The sequence below is a fragment of the Cervus canadensis genome, chromosome 12, assembly GCF_019320065.1.
Source record: "Cervus canadensis isolate Bull #8, Minnesota chromosome 12, ASM1932006v1, whole genome shotgun sequence".
Lineage (NCBI taxonomy): Eukaryota > Metazoa > Chordata > Mammalia > Artiodactyla > Cervidae > Cervus > Cervus canadensis.
Window position 1 is genome coordinate 59,474,104 of NC_057397.1, and position 22,510 is coordinate 59,496,613.

Sequence of the window (22,510 nt, forward strand, 5' to 3'; positions counted from 1 at the left end):
GTCTTTACCACTGAGCCACTGGGGAAGCCCAACACACAGTCTTATGTATATTTAATACCTAAACTGAGACAAAAGCTCATTTTCACCTATTGGTTCCAGCTGCGTCCACATCTGTTCATTGTGGTCCAGTTTTTCTAGTGATATCTTCATAAAGGTAGTGAGTGATGAGCTGTCCTCAGTGTGTGAGAATCTGCACAAATGTGTGTGTGCGTGTGTGTGTGTGTGAAAGGGTGGGACTGGAGTGAAGGTGATGGTAGGAAAGGTTAAATCAGATAAAGAAAGAGTGAGAAGACATAATCAGTTCAGTTCAGTCACTCAGTTGTGTCCAACTCTTTGCAACCCAATGGCCTGCAGCACACCAGGCCTCCCTGCCCATCACCAACTCTCAAAGTTTATTCAAACTCATGTCCATTGAGTCGGTGATGCCATCCAACCATCTCATTCTCTGTCATCCCCTTCTCCTCCCACCTTCAATCTTTCCCAACATCAGGGTCTTTTCAAATGAGTCAGTTCTTCGCATCAGGTGGCCAAAGTATTGGAGTTTCAGCTTCAGCATCAGTCCTTCCAATGAATATTCAGGACTGATTACCTTTAGGATGGACTGGTTGGACCTCCTTGCAGTCCAAGGGACTCTCAAGAGTCTTCTCCAGCAACACAGTTCAAAAGCATCAATTCTTCGGTGCTTAGCTTTCTTTATAATCCAACCCTCACATCCATACATGACCACTGGAAAAACCATAGCTTTGACTGGATGAACCTTTGTTGGCAAAGTATTGTCTCTGCTTTCTAATACGCTATTTAGGTTGGTCATAACTTTTCTTCTAAGGAGCAAGCATAATAAACACAGATAAAAGAGGAAATCTGAAACTGATGATTTCCTGGAAAATATAAATGCTCAAACTTGCCTGGAGTAGAAAGAATAAAGAGACAAAGGAAGCATAGAAGCAATGGAAAGGTTAGTCTTGACTAACCTTCACCGAGCCCAGGCAACCTTCAAGGAAAAGATCATTCCAACATTGTTTGAATTACTGCAGAGCATAATAAGCCATGGAAAGTTTCCCAACTCATTTTAATCAGCTAGCATAACATGGATATCAAAACACAACACAGATAGCAAGCATCCACGTACATACACCCGTACACAAATAGCAACAATGATGACAGCTAACATTTATTGGGTGTTTTCTGTGTACCACAGACTGTTCTGTACAAGTTATCAACCTCACCCCCATGCTAGGAAACAAGATCTCTTACCATTATCTCTGTTTTATAGAGGGAAACTGAGGGCACAGAGGGGTTAAGTAACTTACCCAAGGTCACTGTCACCAGTAAGCAGGTGGGACTGGGATGAATACAGATATAAAATTCCTCAAAATAATACTGATGAACTGAATCTATTGATATGTTTTTACATCATGACCACACAAGGCTTATCCCGGGAATACAAGACTGCTCTGAAAAAAATTAGGAAATTTACTTATGAATATCATTACATCAAGAGAATAAAAAATCCAATATTCTTGATAGCCAAGAAACCTACAATACTATCATTTTTAAATGTGAGACATTAATACCACTTCCTTCACAGAAGGTCCTCTGCCATCCTACTTTCCAACATTTACTTGACATCCTGAGCTATATAATAAAAGAGAACAATCTAATAAATCCAAATACTAGAAAGGAGAAAAAATAATCATTATTTGTAGATAATCTAATTACTGGACAATTTGAGATTCAATAAAAGAGAAAGAGGGGAAAGGGAGATGAATGGCTAGATAGATATTAGAACAGAGGAGTTCAGCTGGGTGGTCAGATAGAAGATCATATAAACCCAAAAGCTTTTCAAAGACTAGATCATATTTAATGCTGAAATCCTAAGGACATTAGACAAGAAGGTCTACTCTCACACCTATTAGTATTAACTAACATTTTCTATAGTCATAGGTTGATACACTTAGAGATGAGAATGAAATAAAAAGTATAAAAACTGGAAGAGATGAATAAAAAGCATTTGTACACAATATAGCAGCAAGACTGATCCCCAAGAGTCAGCTGAACAACTATAACCTCCAAAAAAGAAATACAGTAAGGTGGCTGGATACAAAATAATATTTTAAAGTCAATACCTTTCTTACTCAAAAAGAATTAGCTAAAACATATTTTTTTAAATACCCCACTTAAAACAGTACCAAAAAGATAACATATTTTTGAGTAACAAACTTTTTTAACAAACTTAACAATAAAAGTACATGATCTATGTGAAGAAACTGTTTTAACGATATTAAGGAACATCAAAGATTTAGATAATAGAGCAAAACACACCCTGTTCTTAAATAGGAAGATACAATAGTAATATGATATCAACTCTATACCAAAGTTACCCATAAAATTTAATGTATTCTCTCTCTTCTTCCCCACCCTCAAATCAGGATTTCTTAAGAACTACAGAAGCTGATTCTAAAATTTATACTTTAAAAAAGGAAAAATACCTCCAACTAATAAAAAAATTAAAAAAAAAAAAAGGAAAAATAACCAGGAATATTCTTTAAAAGAAGAGTAATGAGATGGCATAGCACTTTCAGATATTAAAACATTTTATAAAGATAAATAAATTAGGTAGATATCTGCTTTTGAAACATAAATAGGTAGATCAATGTAATGTAATAAAGAGCTAGGAAATAGTCCCAAATATACACAGATATTTAATATATGATACGGGCTGGATTTCAAACAAGTGTGGGAAATATTATTATAGTAGGAACAGTATTATTCAATAAACACTATGGACAAAATAGGGGAACCATCTAGAAAAATAACTAAGGATCCTACCTCATTTCTTCATCAAATAAATTCCAGATGGATCAAAGTTTTCAATGGTAACGTGAACTCTTAAGTCATAGAAAGACAGAATACAATTTGAGGGAAGTTAATATTGGGGTCTGGAGAAGGAGCTTCCCTAGTAGCTCAAACAGTGAAGCATCTGCCTGCAATGCAGGAGACTCAGGTTTGATCCATGGATTGGGAAGATTCCCTGGAGGAGGAAATGGCAGCCCACTCCAGTATTCTTGCCTGGAGAATTCTATGGACAGAGGAGCCTGGCAGGCTACAGTCCGTGGAGTCGCAAAGAGTCAGACACAACTAAGTGACTAACAGACAATATTGGGGTAGGGGTTGTTTGTAACTTTAGAACAGAGAAGCCTTAAGCAAGACATAAAACCTAGAAGCCATTTAAGAAAACAGATGAATTTAGCTACCTAAAATTTTAAAACCTCTACAGAGCAAAAATACAACATAGTCAAATGACAACAAACTGGTAGACAACAGGCTAATTAATCTCTCGGTACAACTGCATCTCTTAAAAATCATCAAGGAAAGGCCAAGAACACCACATGATCTAGCAACTCCACTTCTGGGTAACCAAAAGAATAGAAATCAGGACCCTAAAAGGATATCTGCACTCCTGTGTCCACTGCAGCACTATTTACAATAGCCAGGATATGAAAACAGCCCAAGTGTCCATTGACAGATGAATAGATAACATGTGGCATATATATAATGTGGAATATTATTCAGCCTTTAAAAAGGAAATCCTGCCAATTCCAATAACGTGGGGGAGGACATTATGTTAAGTGAAAAAAGCCAGATGCAGAAGGACAAATACCACATGAGTCCACTTCTATGAGGTATTTGAAGTAGTCAAACTGATTCACACAGGAGAGCATTCAATAGTGGCTGCCAGCAACTGCAGAGAGAGTGAAATGAGTTGTTACACAGTGGGTTTAAGCTCTCAGTTATGCTGGATGAATACGTTCTGCAGTTAACAGTATAGTACTATACATTTCAAAACTTGCTAAGAAGGTAAATCTCATGCTAGGTGTTCTTAGCACACACATACACACAAACACACACACATGGGGATACCAGGAAACTCTGGGAGGTGCTGAACATGTCTATTATCTTTATTGTGATGATAGAATCACAGGTGTTTGCATAAGTACGAACTCTGCATACACATTAAACATATGCAACTCTTTGTGTGTTAATTATACCTCAATCAAACTTCTCTTTAAAAAGGCCAACAACAGAGACTTCCCAGGTGGCTCAGTGGCAAAGAATCCGCCTGCCAATGCAGGAGACATGGGTTTGATCCTTGGTCTGGGAGGATCGCACATGCTGCGGAGCAACTAAGCCCCTGCAGCACAACTATTAAGCCTGTGCTCTACAGCCGGGGAGCCACAACCACCACGTGCCCCAACTACTGAAGCTTGCGCTTCCTAGAGCCCGTGCTCCGCAACAAGAGAAGCCGCCACAGTAAGAAACCCGCCAGGCCACTAGCGTAGCCACGACTCACAGCAGCTAGAGGAAAGCCCGTGCAGCGACAAAGACCCAGCACCGCGAAAAACAAATAAATAGATAAAATTTTTCATAAATAAATTAAAAGGCCAACAACAAAACAGAGAAAGAGACAAAGAACATTAACAGTCCACACTGTGGAAAAATACAAGCAGCTTTTAAATATGTGGAAAGAATTCAAGAAATGTAAATTATGTGAATAATTTTTCATGTAGGCAAAAATGTGGGGTAAACTGATAAAATCACTGACTGAGGGTCGGCAGAAATAAGCATATGCTAACATTTTTGACTGGAGTATAAATAAAAGTAGCATTTTTGGAGAACAATCGAAGATTTCAATATGCAAAATCTTTGCCCCAGAAGTTCAACTTCTATAAATATATCCTTTCGTCACTGTATATTCACACTGTGCAATACTGTGCAACCAAAAAGATGATTTGGTATTACCGGCATAGAACAATCAAAATCATAAAACAAGATATATAAAATAATCTGTGAAATTTTTTTAGATTCTCAACTACATCACATTCATATGGGATATAATATCTAGAGACACGTGTAGAAGGCTATCCAGTAAACTGTCAAAATTCTGTTGAAAATAATAGAAGACAAAGAATTATAAAAGAGCTGTTTATTTTTTCTCCATAAATTTAAACTTATTATTTAACAAATTTTCTGAATATTTGTGACTTTTAATCCAGAAATTTCCACCTGTAGAAACTTGTTCTAGGAAATGATCTAAAACCTTGAAAGGTTTTATGTCTGAAGATGTTCAAGAAAGTATGATTTGGGGACTTCCCTTGTGGTCCAGTGGTTAAGACTCCACGCTGCCAATGCAGGGGGCATGGGTTTGATCCCTGGTTGGGGAACAAAGATCCCACGTGCTGCGCAGCCAAAAGATTAAAAAAAAATTTCAAGTATGATTTTATAATAGTGAAAACTATGGCAACCAACTACATGAAACCTAAATGGAAGTCAATGATAGTAAATCCACAGCACATCATGTTCTGCAGCTATTCAATTATTTAGAAAAATGTCATAAAATCATGGCCAAATATTTATATTATAAAATTCGTTTGGGGAAAAAGAGAAAAATATGCAATATGACCAATTACTTAAAAATTTCCCTTCATTGGCATTGTGCTTTATAGGTTTCATAAGGAAGGTCATTTTATATAGCTTGCAAATTCCAGAATTCCTAATCAAACAATCCTTAAATTTACAGCTCCAAGAATATTTGAAAAAACAGGAGAAGGTGTAACATGTATCACATGAAATTTTAGATAATCCAAGAATTTATTTAAAATAATGAGTTCAAACTTCTACTGGAATTAGATACTTTTTTTTCCCTTTTAATCAGTAGCCAAACTAATTAAGTTGAATTTTCCTCCTCACGCCCTCTCTGTTAGATCTGTAGAGAGAAAAAAAATTGTATATCTAAAAGGTTAACCGTAAGAGGAAGACTGAAGAAAACAGCCTGGATAATTCACAGACCAGATAATGAGTTCCTGATTAATGCAGCTGGCTCTAATGTCACCACCATTTTTAAAATAAATTTCTAATTGTCCTAGATGTTTTAATTTTATATCTCAGTTTAGAAAAGTACCAAATTACTTTTCATAAATTGCCAGTTTCCACAGATGTTACCTTTTAATGCTACAAGCAATATATATATATATGAGAAGGAATATAAACAGATGTTTGAATCCATAGCTCTAGAAAAGTTTTTTAATACAAAGTTTAATTACAGAGTGCTGGAGATTTATCTTTGAAAAGTAAGGCCACTTTAAATAGCCCTACTATTTAGATAAATGACCAGTGTTTCTTAACTGCTAATAATAGACCAAAAAAGGAGTGGGGTGGGGGGGTGGGAGGTGGGTAGAGGAAATGGATACAAGCCTGACCAAACCTGAGAAATGAAAAACAGTGAAAGATTTTTTCAAATCAACATAAAGTAGAAAATTTGAAGACTCACAGGATTTTGTCTTATTTTGGACCTGCCTGCCTCTATTTCTCCCACAACTAATTACCTCAGAAATGAAAGATAGATGTGCATTTTCAAAAGTAAATTGTGTTTTACCTAATTATATTGTTCAAGGATCTCAGACCTTAAACTAGTAGTCTGCCTAACCTTTGTGGTCTCTGCGCCTGGCATGGTGCCCGGCCTGCTCTGGACCAGGCCTGTAGGCACTCAGTAAAGAAGTGGAACAGATTTGTGTGGTGACCACTCATTTGCTGTTTGGACATACTCATCCTGAGTTTAGTCATCACCAGGCAGCTTGGACATACCGGCCCAGAGTTTTACATTGAATGGAAATGTACAGATTAATTTAACCAGTTCTCTGTTGAACATTTGAATTTTTCATGTCAGTATTTGGATGACTAAGTTCCCTGAACTTGTGGCCTTTGATTAGGGAGCTTGACTGAAGGCCTGGGTCACTGCACTCACTGGCAAAGAATGGAAGGTGTGAACTAAGGACAGTTCTCAGAACCAATGACTTGTACCAAGAGAAGAGACCATGGCTGGACCTCTTGTTGATATTCTTTTTACTAACACTGAACTCTATAAAACCTCAAGAACAGCTTTTAAGATATCAAAATACTATATATATATATATATAATATATATAAAGTTCTCCTGAAATAGAAAATACAATTTAAGTAAATAGGAAGTAAATTCAAAACAAGTTACTATTTCATTTATCAAACTGGCAAAAACTAAAAAGAAGAACATAAACACACTCCTATATACAAATAGATAACCAACAAGGACCTAGTGTATAGCACAGAGAACTACACTCAATATTTGGTAACAATCTATACAGAAAAAGAGTCTTTTAAAAAAAGTATATATATATATATATATAACTGAATCATTTTGCTGCACACTTGAAACTAATACAACATTGCAAATCAACTATACTTCAATTTAAAAAATAAAGAGGATACTACGGATTGCTAGGAAAGGAAGGTGAAATCCTCCTTCAAATACATTGTTTATGGGAGTATTAATGAAGAGAGGAGTTTTGGGTGGAAATTTGGAAATACGAACCAGATAATTTTAAAAAGAGGATGCCTTTTGATTAGGGATGTCTATTCATTGGACTGTATTACAAAGACATAACTAAGAAGTGTGTTAAGATTTAGATATGTCACCCAAATGTTGACTTTAATAGTAAAAACATGAAAAATTTAAATATTCAACAGGGAACTCATTAAATCAATCTGGACACTTCCATTCAATGTAAAACTCGGGGCCATTAAAAACATTTACCACCATGAAAAGCTCTTTGTGATCAATATTAACTTAAAAACTAAGTTACTAAACAGTATATAAATTACTCTCATTTCTGTATATACAGTATGTACAAGCACAGAAAAAAGTGAAAATATAGATATCAAATTGTTAGCAGTGTTACTATTAACATTTTTGAGTGGTAGTCTGGAGAGTAGTTGCATTCTCTAATGTTTTTGAAAATTAAGTATGAATTAATCATCTTTAAAGGGTCTTTTGAAAAAACCTTAAAAATAAGGCTAAAATAAAAGAAAAAAATTTAATGAGCTAAATCCATAAAGGTTGATCTCAAACTTTCCACATCTGAAAGCAGTGAAAGCACTCTCACACATAAGAATATATTTGAAAAAACAAGAATAATATATTTGACATCAAAAAATGTAAAGCTTTGAACATTTTTTAAATCATGAAATTAAATGAAAACCAAAAATTTGAGAAAAATATAAGCAGAATTTTGACGAAAGAGTTAATCATTTTAGCTACGTAAAAGTGGCTCAGTGATAAGGAATCCGCCTGGCAATGCAAGAGTCAACGGTTTGATCACTGGGTGGGGAAGATCTCCTGGAGAAGGAAATGGCAACCCACTCCAGTTTTCATGCCTGGACAATCCATGGACAGAGGAGCTTGACGGGCTACAAAACACCCATATGTAGCAGCCAAGGCAGGAGCAGGAACTTTGGTAAAAGGAGAAATGTAAATGATCAACAAACATCTGAGAAAATGTTTCACCTCATTAATTATCAGACTAAAACAAAACAAAACTATATCTAAAACAAAACACAATCTAAAACAAAACTGTATCTTTTTTTTGCTTTTCAAGTTGACCAAAAAAAATTATAATTATCATATACTGGTGACAAGATGTGAGAAAGACACGCTCAAACACTGTTGACAGAAAACATAAATGTTGACAACCTATCTACAAGTCATTTTCAAAGTACGCATCAAGAACCTAAAAATGATTATCTTTTGTTCTTGTATTTTCAGAAGACTATTCTAAAGTAATAACCAGAGATACAAAGATTTATGTAGAATCATGATTTATAATAATGAAAAAGCAAAACAACCTAAATATAAAAAAACAGATGATAAATTTCATCTTTAAATGATATAGAGAAGAATACTTCAGAGACTAATAAAACACCAATAATACAGCATTAAGTAGAAAACGCAGAACAGCATGAATGATATAAAAATGGGAGATCATAATTTGTATACTTTTATAATCATATTCACGTGTTAGATACTACAAGAAAATATATGAAGTGTTGCTGTTGGTTAGTCGCTAAGTCACATCTGACTCTTGCAACCCCATGGACTGTAGCCCACCAGGCTTCTCTGTCCATGGGATTTTCCAGGCAAGAATACTGGAGTGGGTTGCCATTTCCTTCTCCAAGGGATCTTCGCAATTCAGGAATCGAACCCACAACTCATCAACCACAGACTAGCAGGCAGATTCTTTACCACAGAGCAGCTAGGGAAGCCCATATGAAGTGTCAGGGCCCAGGAATTATGAGTGGCTTGTTTTCTCTATACCTTTCTCTAGTTTCCAGTTTTTTTACTTGTGAACTTATATTATCTTCATAATCATTAAAAAAAAGGCCTCAAGATATGATGCTTTAAAAAGAAAACACACTACAAATACAAAACTGTACCATAAAATAGTTGCAGCAAAAGTCAGCCTGCACCATAGCGTTGAAAGCAGGCCATTCAGAAATGCTTCAAAACAATGATTTATAAAATAATCCATCAAATACTAAGTACAATGAAAAAGAAATCTGAGAATCATAAAAACATTATAATGTCATCCATATTCCAGGAATACCTGGCACAAAAATGGCAAAATCTGGTTAGTCCTGAAAGCTCAGCATAGCATGTTCAATTCGGTTCACCTGGCTAACCATGGGTTATGCTGCAAGAGGAAAACTCCCAATTTGCAATTAAATGTGTCCTGGGTATTGACCACATAGGCATTTTATTGTTTAAGAAGGACCAGGAAACCAAAAAATAGCATGTGAGTGGGTAATTTAAATGTGGAAAAGAGAAGAGAAACAGCTACAATCACTAGTCAATTCAACTTCAGGACACCAGAAATGATAAATGAACTGTGTCCCAAGATTTGTGGGCAAGCTCAACAAGCAAATTTGTGGTTTTGTGTGGCTGAATACAAACCACACCTTTTACGATGTTTACTGAAAACTGAAGATAAACACAGGATAAAAAGTGGCCTTTCCTTATCTCCCCCTCACAAGACCTACAAGGATGTGCACCTTTAGACTTCCAACGTCCAAAGAAGATAATGATTTTTGAAAATGTAAGGTACAGTATTTAAGTCCTGATGAATTTCTGCGATATGAGAAGAAAAGCATGGGCAAGGGGAAGCCAGGTTGGGGTGGAAGAGAAAGGAACAACTGCATATTTCACTGTGGAATCCACAACCAAGAAGTATATATTTTAGAGTTCCTGTGTCATAAACCGTGTTGATTCCCACCAGTGAAGGTTGCTTAGGTTTTGTTCACGAAGGCAAAGTTTCTTATTTTTTTAAAATCTCGCCCTCTCCAACCCCCACCGCCGCTTTTTTCCTGACATATTTTTGGCAACTTGAGTGATTCTGTGAGGCCACTTTCTGCCTCAAGTTCACCTCCTGTACTTTTTGTTCCCTGCTGTGGATGCTCCTTGGATATGTTAAGTAAATAACTTCACATTTGCGACAAAACCACCCTGAAAGACGCCTGCAGGAAATCCAGTGATGCAATCTCTCCACAGCTTAACTAACAGACTCCAGCTCGCAGTCTGGCATGATCTATGAACCAGCTTGTAGAAGCAGGTAGATGAGTCACAGGCTCGGCCCTCCAGGGTAAAAGCATGTCTATGTTATGGAAAAAATAAGTTGCTGTTTAAAAAAAAAATTTAATAAAAACTCAACCGTGCCTACATCTACCTTTTGTTTTCAAAGGAAGTCATATTCCGGGTTCTCCTTATTCCTGCAAAAGATTAAATACAACTGGACGGACCACCGAGTCGCTCCCAAGAACAGGCACTCAGGTAAGGTCTGAGAAGGCCTGGGAGGCAGCCCCGCCCACAGAGAATTTTCTCCAAGGGAAACTGCGCAGGCGCGCAGGACAGAGTAGATGAGAACGTTTCTCTTCTGCTTAGTCACCCTCGACCCCCCCAGCTCCAAGTTACACAGAGGTTGTAAACTCCCACACCTATTTGTGTTGTTTTGAAAAATAGCTGGACTTGATAATTGGGCCAACCCAAAGAGACAGGGTTGTTGAGACCAACCCGTGTCCCGGTGAGTGAGGCATAGTGCAAAAGACACAGTGTTGTACCCGCAGTGATGAGTGGAGTGGCACGCTTGGATAGGAGGGAGGGACCTGGAACAACTAAGCAAGCTGACTCTCTCTCCCCTTTTATTTAGGGTATGTGTGTGCTATTTTTGCACGTCTCCATGGCCACATGACTATTCTTTAGAAAGAACCTTTAAATGGTTCTCTTTAATTACAAAAACAGTACAAGCTCACTTCTGCAAACTAGAAAAATACAGAGAAGCGCAAATAAGACACGAAAGTGTCTGTAATTTCTCCATGCAGAGAGCAAACCACTGTTAACCTATTGTGGTTTTATTACTATACTTTTTTGTTTTCTATGCCTGTAAACATTCTAACATAATACACCATGACATTTTTTCCTGTTATTAAATATTTTTCCATAATATGATTTATAATGCTTGCAGAGTTCCCCATCATCTCACTGAACAGTGATTTACCAGAGGATTTAAACCAATCCTCTGTAGCTGGACACTTAGTGCTTTCCTGATTTTTCAGGAAAATATTTCTTTTAAATATTTCTACAATTAATATCCTTGATTATTTCTTTAAAATAAAGCCCTAAAACCGGAATTGAGATGTCAAAAGGTAGGCCCATTTCAACCACTTTAACCAAACTGTCTTCTAGAAAGTTTGTAATAATTTATAATCCTCCTAGAAATGTATTTTACTCAAACCCAATTTTGTTAATCTTGGCCCATTTGACAGGGAAACCTCGAGCTTCCCTGTTCTATCATCTGTATTTCTTTTGGATTATTAATAAACTAAATATTATTCCATCTGCTTATTAACTACTTGTAGCTTTTGTGAACTGTCTACTCATGGTTATGGACCATATTTCCATTGCAACATGTGTCCTTTTGAAAAATGTTTTCGAAACTATGTATAAGATAGACATAGTTTTAAAACTAGCCACCAAGATGCCAAAGCAGCTAAAAACCGTGGTCTGTACAAGAAGCATAAATGTATTTACAGGGCCTTGTAACCTATCAGAAGTCCTCCACCCTGAGAACCTTCCAGGGGCTATGGTCCATTTTGTCTTGGTACCAATACTGGCCACAGAGAAAATGAACTTCAGAGACTTTTAAATCTTATAACACAATAGGATACCAGAAAAGGAGATTTTATTCCTGACCTAAATGAATAGTCACTTGTGTGCCCTGGAGCAAAATAATATATTGTCTTATAATCGAGGAGAAACTGCAGGTGCTATTCTTGTCCTTATATTATTTAATACCTTTTCTGAACTCTTATTAAACCACTTGTTTGGCAATCCGGTTGACAATGGGTTTCCCTGAATTATGTCTTATTAAGAGGAGGAGGAATCAGGAAGCTGGGGGGAGGGAGAAGGGGGAGGAGGAGTGAAGGAGGAGGAGGATGGGGAGGAGAGGAAAGGGCAGGAAGAGCAAAGAGGAGAACCCTTTGTCCTTTTTGCTGCTGTTTGCCATTTACTAAATTTTATTCAGTGTCCCGTGCATTCCAACATTGCCTCTCACTCCGCGAGCCTGTGCAGAATAAACCACTTCCTGGGCGCTCTCTGGCAAGAGAGTTCTCTGAGAAACTACCAGCGCTTTTTACCTAATTTTCTTGTATCTTTATCTACCAGCCCAGGGAGGCTGTTCAGGGGTCCACTCGGTAAACCATTGATCTCATAGCCTAGATGCCCTTCTGAATTCCGCATGGCCCTCTGAATGTCTCCTGCCTGCCAGAAGTCTGTTTGTCATCTTAAACCACCTTTTATTTTGCTAAAATAAAATGATTGAGTGGGGGAGGGCATGGGAGCAGAAGCAAGTCCCACCGTGCTGAGTCCTCTTTTGGTAACGTCATCTTTCTGTGAGCTGCCAGCAGCCCAGACCCCTCTGGAAGGGAGAAAATGAAACTCGCAGAATGTTGGAGTAAGTGATTATCCTCAGAGATCATTTAGTTCAACTTCATTTTACAGGTGAAAAATAATGAAAGAAGAACCCTCTGATCTTATGTTAATTATCTTACTGGCAATACAGGAAAGAGGCTAAAGCTACCTTTGTTCCTTGCTTCTTTGAAAAGTTAGATCCAAGAAGTACAGAAAGCAGTTATTTTCTGAGGCTCACTGAACTGAGAACCAAAACCAATGATTTCGGGTGAGCGTGGGAAGGAAAGTGTTCTAACTGAAACGCTGTCTGAATCTTAACCAGGTATTTCATACAGTCATGTTCATATTTTAAGAAGCAAATAGGCAATGCCTCCCCTGTTCTCAATCTCCCTACCCATAAAAAGCAGTGTATTCTTTAATTTATCAAAACCTCAGATTTTCAATTCATACAACGCTGGTGTGCAACATACAAGAAAGAATTAAGGCACTTTTTTTTTTTTTTAATTTTTTTATTAGTTGGAGGCTAATTACTTCACAACATTTCAGTGGGTTTTGTCATACATTGATATGAATCAGCCATAGATTTACACTTATTCCCCATCCCGATCCCCCCTCCCACCTCCCTCTCCACCCGATTAGCTCCAAATCCTACACTTGGGTACTCATAGACCTGGAAGGTCTGGAAGGTTCATCCTAGAAAGTCTGGAAAGTTCACCTGTAAGATCTGGAAGGTTCATCCTAGATCTCAGATTCAAGGCGTCAAGTAAGAATCAGTTGCCCAGGAAGACAAACAGCACTTGGTCATCTCCTAGACCCCAGCTCTGCAGGCTGAGCCAGGCAACTCTTCTCTACTGAGAAAAGCCTGCAGCTCAATAGCGGCTAAAACACAGTTTCTTTCTGCTCCTTTTTTCTTCCTCTCTTTTCTCCATTCTTCTCCCCTTCACTTCAACCTTTCCCCCTTTTCTAAAATCTCGATCTAAACTCAGGAGTCTTAAAAAAAGAGACTCTGGGGGAGGAGGGTTGTTATACAGATAGTTTCAGCATCGGGAAGAAAGGCGGGCACCAAAATAAAAAGAAGCAACAGGCAAATCTAGCTTTCCTTTTCTGCTCCAGAGGGTGTCTGCATTCACACTTGTAAAGGAAGCATTTCCTTGGGAGTGAATGTGAAGTCAGATCACTTTAAAAGTGCACCCCACAAAGTTCACTGCCCTGTTCATTACAAAGTAAAATAAGGGCTCTTCATCGCCACAGGCAGCGATGGCTTTCTGCTGAATGCCCATTTCAAATACATGGTCAATCTCCATAACCCCGACTGACTGTCAAAATGTACATCAAAATCCGCTGAAATGCACCAGCTCTTTTAGTGCCTTCCATAGCACTCAAAAAATGTTTGTTTGATGGGTATTTTATGTAACAAATCAAAATACACTGTTTTTTAAAATAATATTACTTTAATTCTGCCACTCCCCAGAACACATCAAGCTAAAACACTTAATTCTCTTCCCAGTATAAACGGGGGTGGGACGTGGGGGTAAATTCCTAAGGTGGTACTTTCTGTTTCTATCCAACCTGCCCCTTTATAGTCCAGTCCTTTTTACCATAGACCATTAAAAGACATGGCACAAAATGTAATTTTCTGGTGATGGATGGATATAGGATGGGTGGATGGACAGATAAATAAATAAAATGGAACTAAGGACTGCTTTAGTGGATGAAAATACACAGGGCATGTGGAGGGTAGAATGAATCTGAATTTTGGAGGCCTAAATTTGAAGACTTGTGAAGCTGTCTGAGGGACTCCCAGGTATATGTTGTTGTTACTAAGCAACCCACTCATCCTCGTGGCCCGAAGCAGAAATTCCTATTCAGCCTGTTGCTGCTCGCTAAGGAATTTTTCCTGGACACGTTTGCCAAACCAATCACTACCCTGTTTCAGCTTAGACCTAATGTTTTTATAATTGAGCAGGAATCCTTGAATACCTTTTGAAAAGGAAGAGTGTACACACCCCAAAGTGAATGGCAGGGCTCATGAGTGAGGACTCTAGGACAAGGCTTGCCTTAAACTAAGAAGAAGTTAAAAGGAAACATTTCCCAAGGTTAAACTCAGTTGACTTGAACTAGGTAGGGTGGCATCATCTACAGCCATCATCTTAACTCTTGGCTCAGGTAACAAGGATGGTCTGCCGATGCTTACAAGGCTAAAAGAACACAGCAAAGTTCACTGACTAAATTAGCAACATCTAAAATCAGATTCATATTTATCTCTCTGCCCAGAAGATATGCATGTGTCAATTCCTATCAAGTAATATGGGAGGGAAAAAAAAATCAGGAAAGTGGCATCAGGAGACAGACCAAGAAGGGAAGGGAGGGAGGGAAGGAGGGGAAAATGGGGGAAAAAATATTGTGTCAGACTAAGGATGAAATAAGAGAGGGAAAATACCATTTAACCAAACTGTTTATTTTTTAACCTGAAATGTATGCCTAGTTGTATCAAAGTCACAAAGAGGAACCAAAGCATTTGTTTGAGTTACCTAAGACTTTTTAACAACTAGTTTTAATAACCTAACATCAAAATAATAATCTTGTTTAAAGTATCTGTAGATTTTAAACAAATACTTCGTGGGGTTCTTTGATCGTGTTTTTGCATAAATGTTTCTATGTATGTTTGACTTACTTGACTATATGTTTAAATTCTCTTTTTCACTTTGCAGAATATAGTACAAATTGCTAGATACAGCTCTTCAGCACTGCTCTAGCACTGACTTTTAATCCTCCTTTAAATCAGATGGCACCGGGTGCATTTGAGTGACCTAGTCTCTGCAGTCAGTTTAAAATAGGATCTAATTACAGATCAACAGAGGGCCTAGTGCCATCTTATCAAGGTAATACTTAAAGCTACCATCTTAAAGCAGCCTACTTAAATACTTAAAGCAGCCCTAGAAATGAAACGGCAACCACCATCCCATTAAATATTTCACCAAGGACCAACATCAGATCATACAGATCAGAATTTGTTATCTTTGATTTTGTGCTATAAAATAGAACCTAATTTTAATGAAATAACTGTGCCCAGAAAAATGAACACCAATTTTGTGCTCTAATGTGAAATTATGGAAGGATGAGGTTGGCCCTCTAACGCCAACTCAGTTCCCTAGTGAGTGGGATCCAGCCTAAAATCTGAGCTTGACCTTTTAGCTCTGGGTCTGGCAGAAGCCCCCTGTGGTGACATCACTCCAAATCAGGTGTTTAGCAGATCTGGAAATTTATGACCTGTCCAAAGGATCCCATTCTTCCAGAAGGGACAGTTCAGCAAAACAATGAAAGTAAATGACATTGAGAGAAGGCCTAAGAACTCTTAGCGAAGAACTCTTAGAAAAGAGAAAGTAAGAGAAGTCGCTCAGTCATGTCCAGCTGTGGCCTACACAGGCTCCTCCGTCCATGGGATTTTCCAGGCAAGAATACTGGAGTGGGTTGCCATTTCCTTCTCCGAAAAACTCTTAAACCTAAGTTAAAAATGTCAGAAGCTAATCATTTAGAAGCAGTAATACTGAAGGTAAAACAAAGCCCACAGACTTCATTTCACATAAACGAATATACACCTGAAAAGTTGCTTATGAATTGAATTTATTAAAGTATTCACTTAAAGCATGAGTTTGCTAAATAATCCATTGTAGATGCCCTGGCCCCTCTCCCCACAGCTCTGAGGTGGGGCACATGGAATGTAGTTTTACCAAGTGCCTCAGGTGATATTTTTGTAATCAGATGAGTTTGCAGTGATTTAAAGAATTCCTACTGACATTCCTATTACTAAGCACATACATGATTATCTTCAACCTTTTTTCCCCAATCAATCTAGACTTTCGTATTATTGTCTAGCAGTTTCTTATTTTTCAGGTAGGTTAATTTTGCCTGTATATTGGTTTATTTCACTGAAGATGCAAAACTAAGGAAAGCACAGTTTGCAGTGTCTCAAGTTAGAACACAGTGGACCAGTCTGTTTTCTGACAGATACAGGTTTGCAGAAATTGAATGAGGACAAGAGAAAGGGCAAGCCTTATTTTGCTGGAGATTAATTTAGGATTGGGACTTCTCTATAGCGCAGATGGTAAAGAATCTGCCTGCAGTGCAGGAGACCAGGGTTCAATTCTTGGCTCAGGAAGATTCCTGGAGAAGGAAATGGCAATCCACTCCAGTACTCTTGCCTGGAGAATCCCATGGACAGAGGAGCCTGGCGGGCTACAGTCCACGGGGTCACAAGGAGTTGGACACAAATAAATGACTAACACACACACACACAATTTAGGATTGAGACAGCCAGGAAGGGTGGCAGCTTAAAATAAGAGGTTTAGACAGGAGTGTCAGAGCAATACCTTGCAGGTCCCTCTCCTTCAGTTCTAATTCCCCAGGGTCATCCAGAATGTGTACATTTGTTTCATCCCTAAATTAAGACATGTGCAAGATTTAATCCATTGCAGGGAAGATTAACACTGGACTCTAGCCATTAAACTAGTGATGTCTGAGGAAAGAAGCAAGACTGACACTATTGGCTAATTCTTTATTTACTACCCTCTTGACTGCCAAGACCATTTATAAGTATAGTATTGTCTGGTTTTGAGTGTACAAGTGTCTGGACTATTAAGTAGAGAGCTGATTATGTTAGTTTACTTAATGGGACCGCTGTCTGTCTACATCTCTGATTCACCCACACTGGGCTCCTTTCTGATCCTAGAATATGCTAAGCATTCTCCCACTTCAGGGCCTTTGCACTTGCTCTCCCATCTGCCTATAACATTCTTATCCCAAGAATCTTCAGTGCTTGAGCCCTCACTTCAGTTGTCTGCTCAAAAGTCATCTCATCAGAAAGGCCATCCCTGACCACCTTATATAACATAATTCCCATTATTTGTAATCCCTTTAGCCTGCTTTGCTTTCCTTTGTAGCATTTATCATCATCTAACTTGTTATGCATTTACTTCTTTATAGATTTCCTCTGTTTCCTGACACTACAATGGTAGCACCATGATGGCAGGGAGTTTGTTCTATTTGCTAATGAATCTTAATGCCAGGATCAATGGCATTGTTCAGGATATAGTGGCACTCAAGATATATTTGTTGAATAAATGAATGGGTATTTTTAGTGCTTTGAGGAAGACATGGTTAACTGGTGTTTGTGATCTTAAAAGATATTTTTGGGAATTCCCTGGCAATCCAGTCGTTAGGACTCTGCATTGTCATGGCCCTTGCCCAGGTTCTATCCCTAGTCAGGGAACTAAGATCCTGCAAGCCTTGTGGCATGGTAAAAAAAAAAAAGTATATAGCCAAATAGAAACATATACATTTATAAAACCAAGGAGTAAAAAGATTAATTAAAATGTTTCACCCCATTAATTGAAAGATTACCCACATAAGGCATCTATAAATTTGTTTATTTTTCTTTCTAGAATTATGACTGGACTCCCTAGATAAAATGCACCAAATGACTAAAGGTAATTGCCCTAAGGCTAAAGTGGGGTGGGTAGGGAGAAGGGGGACTTATATAATATCTGTTCAAGTCTCATCTTCTGCTGTATTGTGTAAGTCCCTTGAGGACATAGCCCACATTATATATCTTTTTATTCTCCTATATACCTATCTGAATGTGTTGCAAATGGTAAGTAATCAGAAAACACATAAAGGTAATGAAAAACACCTGTGGGTTTCAAATAAATCATATATATTATGAATATTTTGGCAGTAATGTAAGAGTTTCTAAATCCGTCACTGTGCTGCTAGAACATACATGCTTGTTGACAAAGACCATAAATCTTCATAAAATGTTAGAAAGGGGGAGTAGAAAAATTTTAAATATGTACAAAGACAAACTGTCCTAAAAATACTTTGTTTTAAATAGCGATAGCATCAACATTGCAGAACATAAAAAGCAGATCGTTTCCATCTGAAAAGTTCACAGCTATAAAAAAGATGATGCTACTTCAGTCCAGACTTGCTAACTGGAATTATCTTCATGTGCTATCCAAAAGCTTACCTACACTTTGATGGGTTTATAGAAAAGAAAAGAAAAAAAAAAATCCTGTGTGTATTCTTTTAGGTTAGTTCCAGAAAATACAGACAGGCCTCCTACACAGATTTACAGTGAAGCTGATAAAGTTCAAGCTTCAGGATCCCGGTTTGTTCTGGCAGGAAGCTCCAGAAAACAGGCTCATTGGTGTGGGTGTTTTTTTGTGTTTGTTTGTTTTTTTCTTTTGAGACCTCACCCCTACTCTAACTAACACACACAATTGCATAAGCTTCAAGCTCATAAAAACCTGGACCCATCCTGACAGCCCTCCATTAGAATATTAACATTAAGAAAACTAGGCTAGAATCTGCAAAAACGATCCAAAAATCACTTTTTAATGTCAAGCATTTCTCCATAGTCCCAGCAAAGAGAGGCAAATGGGGTTCAACAGTCTCTTTGGGGTATTGTTAGTATTTCTTTTCCCTGGAAACAAAATGAAGTCTTGGAAACCATGACTAGATAAAAGTTACTTTCACTAAATGTAAGTATACATAACCCCAGATAGTTTTAGCTATAGAAATTTGGTAATGTATCACACTGAACTAGATTGCTAGTGTTCTGAACTTATCATCTTTCTTTAAATTTATTTTTAATTGATGCATAATTCACAGTCAATATGGTATTAGTTTCAAGCACACAACATAGTGATTTGATGTCTATATACTGCACGCTCAGTGGCTAAGTTGTGTCTTTGCTACTCCATGGACTGTAGTCCATCAGGCTCCTCTGTCCATAGAATTTTACAGGCAAGAAAATTGGAGGGAGTTACCATTTCCTCCTTCAGAGGATCTTCCGTACCTAGGGATTGAACCCATGTCTCCTGAGTCTCCTGCATTGGCACCCTGACTCTTTACCACTGAGCCACCTGGGAAGCCTGTGGACTAATACATTACAAAATTATCCACACAATAAATGTAGTTACTGTCCATCACCAAGGTTAACAGAACATTATTGACTATATTAGAACTTATCTTCAGTACTAAATAAATTATCTTTATTGGTGCTAAGTACAACCAGTTAAAATATAAGCCCATCTGATTTCACCCTAAATTCATGAGTATCACAATTCATGAGTATGAGTATTCATTGTATCACAAAACGAAGGGGTGCGACCAACGTTATATGGTTTAATTAAGGAATTACAGTAAGTCTTATCCAATATTGACTAGATTTGCGACCATTTTTGACAAGAAGATGAAAACAAAACAAAACAAAACAACCCTACTGCTATCTCGGCTTTTGGTTACTGAAGCTTTCAAACTCGAAGTAGTGAGTTCTTAAAGGTTAAAGAGAATTTAGGGGGAGGAAACAAGGATACACTCAATCACTTCCCCAGTCCTACCCTTCTCCCGCCCTCTTCTCGTCGTTTGCAACTAGGTCCATCCCTCCGGTGTATATAGTCGCAGCAGCTCATTTTTCACTAGTGAGTAAAGTGGTACTAATACCTAGTTGGTTGTTTTTTTTTTTAATATGCTAGCCTGTGATGTTAACTACGCCTACCCTGCTGCTGCTAAGTCGCTTCAGTCGTGTCCTACGCCTACCCTACCCGGGGCTTAACTTTCGTGACTGTCCCTTCCATTCCTGGATCGGTCCGCGAGGCATTCGCGCTCCCCCCTCAAGGTCCCTCAATCCGAGAAGGTCCAGGGCCACCTGGCCAGGAGAAGCGCCCTGAGGAAGTTCTCCTTGGAGTGGCCACACCGCCGAGATAAAGCGACCGGGCAAGGCGGGAAGGTGGCCCCTACGCACTCCAATAGGACGCAGCCCGTTCCCAGCCGGGGACGCGCCCGACAGGAGGGGGAAGGGAGTGTCGCCACCGAATCCCAGGAAAGGCCGCGGGACCCACCTCCGGCTCCCCCTCGCTCCCGCCCTCGGCCCCACCTCCCCCAGCCTGCACAAAGCCGGCCCGGAGGCGGGGGCCAGGCCTGCTGGGAGGCCGCCCGGACGAGACTGGACCCGGGCCCGGCGCCCCGCGGCTCCGGCCGCCGTGCCCCGGCGCGTCTCGAGTTCCCGTCCCGGACGGGGCGGACGCGCCCCCCCCCCCACCCCCGGCTGGCCTTAGGAGGCGCGGGAAGCCGGGCTCCCCTCCTTTTCAGGCGACAGTCCCCCGGGGAGGCCAGGCGCACCCGCGCCGTCCCGCTAGCCACGCCCGAGGTGGCGGCCTCCAGCGCGCGGCGCCCGGGCCGTCGGGGCGGCGGAGGCCGGCCGGGCGGAGGGGTGACTCCATAAGTCGCACGCGCCCCTTCGCGCCCAACCGTGTCACAAACCCTGGCGTCAAATCGATCCCCCTCATTTCCGAAAGGCCCCCGTCCTCCCGCACCTGCGTAAGGTGGCCAAACAATGCGGGGGTGTGCAGGAGGCGCGGGGAGGCCCGGAAACGGGGGTGGGTTCGGCGCCGGTGGCCCCCGAGGCCCCGGCCGGCCGGCGCCTGGCCTCCCGTCGGGGGCGCACACACGCACACCGTCCGGCCCGGTGCGGGAAGATGGCCGTTTCTGCTTTCAGGATAAAGGCTCTTTGTTGCGCTCACACAAAAGCCGCCAAGACCCGCTTTTCCAGCAGGCCCTTTGGGCAAATGGAAGGAACGCAGCTGAATTTTCCAAATGGCCCTCGGAGCCCGAAGCGGTGGGAGCAACTAAAAGAGAGGGGGAATAAGAGGCCTCCCGCCCTCTTCTATCGAAACCTCTGCCAATATCCAAGGATTCGTCCTGGGAGACCGGGGCTGAGATCTTTCATAAAGGGAGGAAGGAAAGAGGAAAACCTACTTTTACTATCAAGGCCCAAAGGGGATATTAAACATTCACATTCTTGCAGGGTTTCTCCCCTTAACCAGGGTAGAAACATAATCTGGAAAAGTCTGGATACATCAAAAAGAAAAAGAAAGGGGGAAAAAAAATACCAACAATAGCAACTTAAAAAAAAAAAAAATAACAAACCAGTTGCCATCAGCCCAAAGTGGTAGTAGCAGCAGCCGGCGCGTGTGATCCACTTACTTGTCCGACTCTTGTGACATGTTTGATCCAATGAACTCGCTCCCCTTTTCCTGGAGCCTCAGCCTCTGGTGAAACTGGACTTTCAAGTCTGTGCAGGTGAAGGTGTGTGAGAGCGCCCGAGATGGCAGAACAAGAGCTACAGGTAATTCTGCTTTTCCGTCCCCCCTCACCACTCTCGCTCGCTCGCCCGCTCGCGCCCTCACCTAGCCGGAAAGGTGGGATAAGGGGGGGGCCCCCTCACATGGGGCCCGAGCTCGGAGGCGGCCGGGCGGCGCGGAGTCCCTCCCGGATCGTGGCAATGGGCAGCCACACAGCAGAAAGTGGCGGACTTGGGCGGCCACAGGTAACTTTCTCGCAAGGAGCTGAATTCTTTCACTAAAGGGTACGAGCCCGAGGGACGAGCTGCGCGGTGATTGGCTGCGGAGCTCCCTCAGGTGAGCTGCCATTGGCAGAGGCGCGCTCAGGTAAGGCCCTTCTCCAAGTGCAGGTAACTCACTCCGAAGTTTACCTGAGTGGAGCGGCGGCACGCTTGCAGCCCAGCGGCGGGCCATGGGAGCTGAGGGTCGGTGCTTGGAGCAGACTTCGTGCTCCGTTTCCCTTCTTCCCGGAGGCCGGCCTGGGGTGAGGGGTTGGGGG

The 22,510-nt window shown here is 40.2% G+C and overlaps 1 protein-coding gene across 4 annotated transcripts in view; it reads right to left on the reverse strand.

Annotated features, from left to right (window-relative positions):
- Nucleotides 1-22,510, reverse strand: part of GRHL2 (grainyhead like transcription factor 2) — a 166,433-nt gene extending 143,923 nt beyond the window's left edge. For 2 of the 4 annotated variants that reach the window (XM_043483537.1, XM_043483536.1), the window contains exon 1: nucleotides 21,875-22,288. In XM_043483537.1, coding sequence (XP_043339472.1) covers nucleotides 21,875-21,894 — 20 coding nt within the window. In that variant the 5' untranslated portion in view covers nucleotides 21,895-22,288. The other 2 variants (XM_043483538.1, XM_043483539.1) reach the window with 2 other exon arrangements.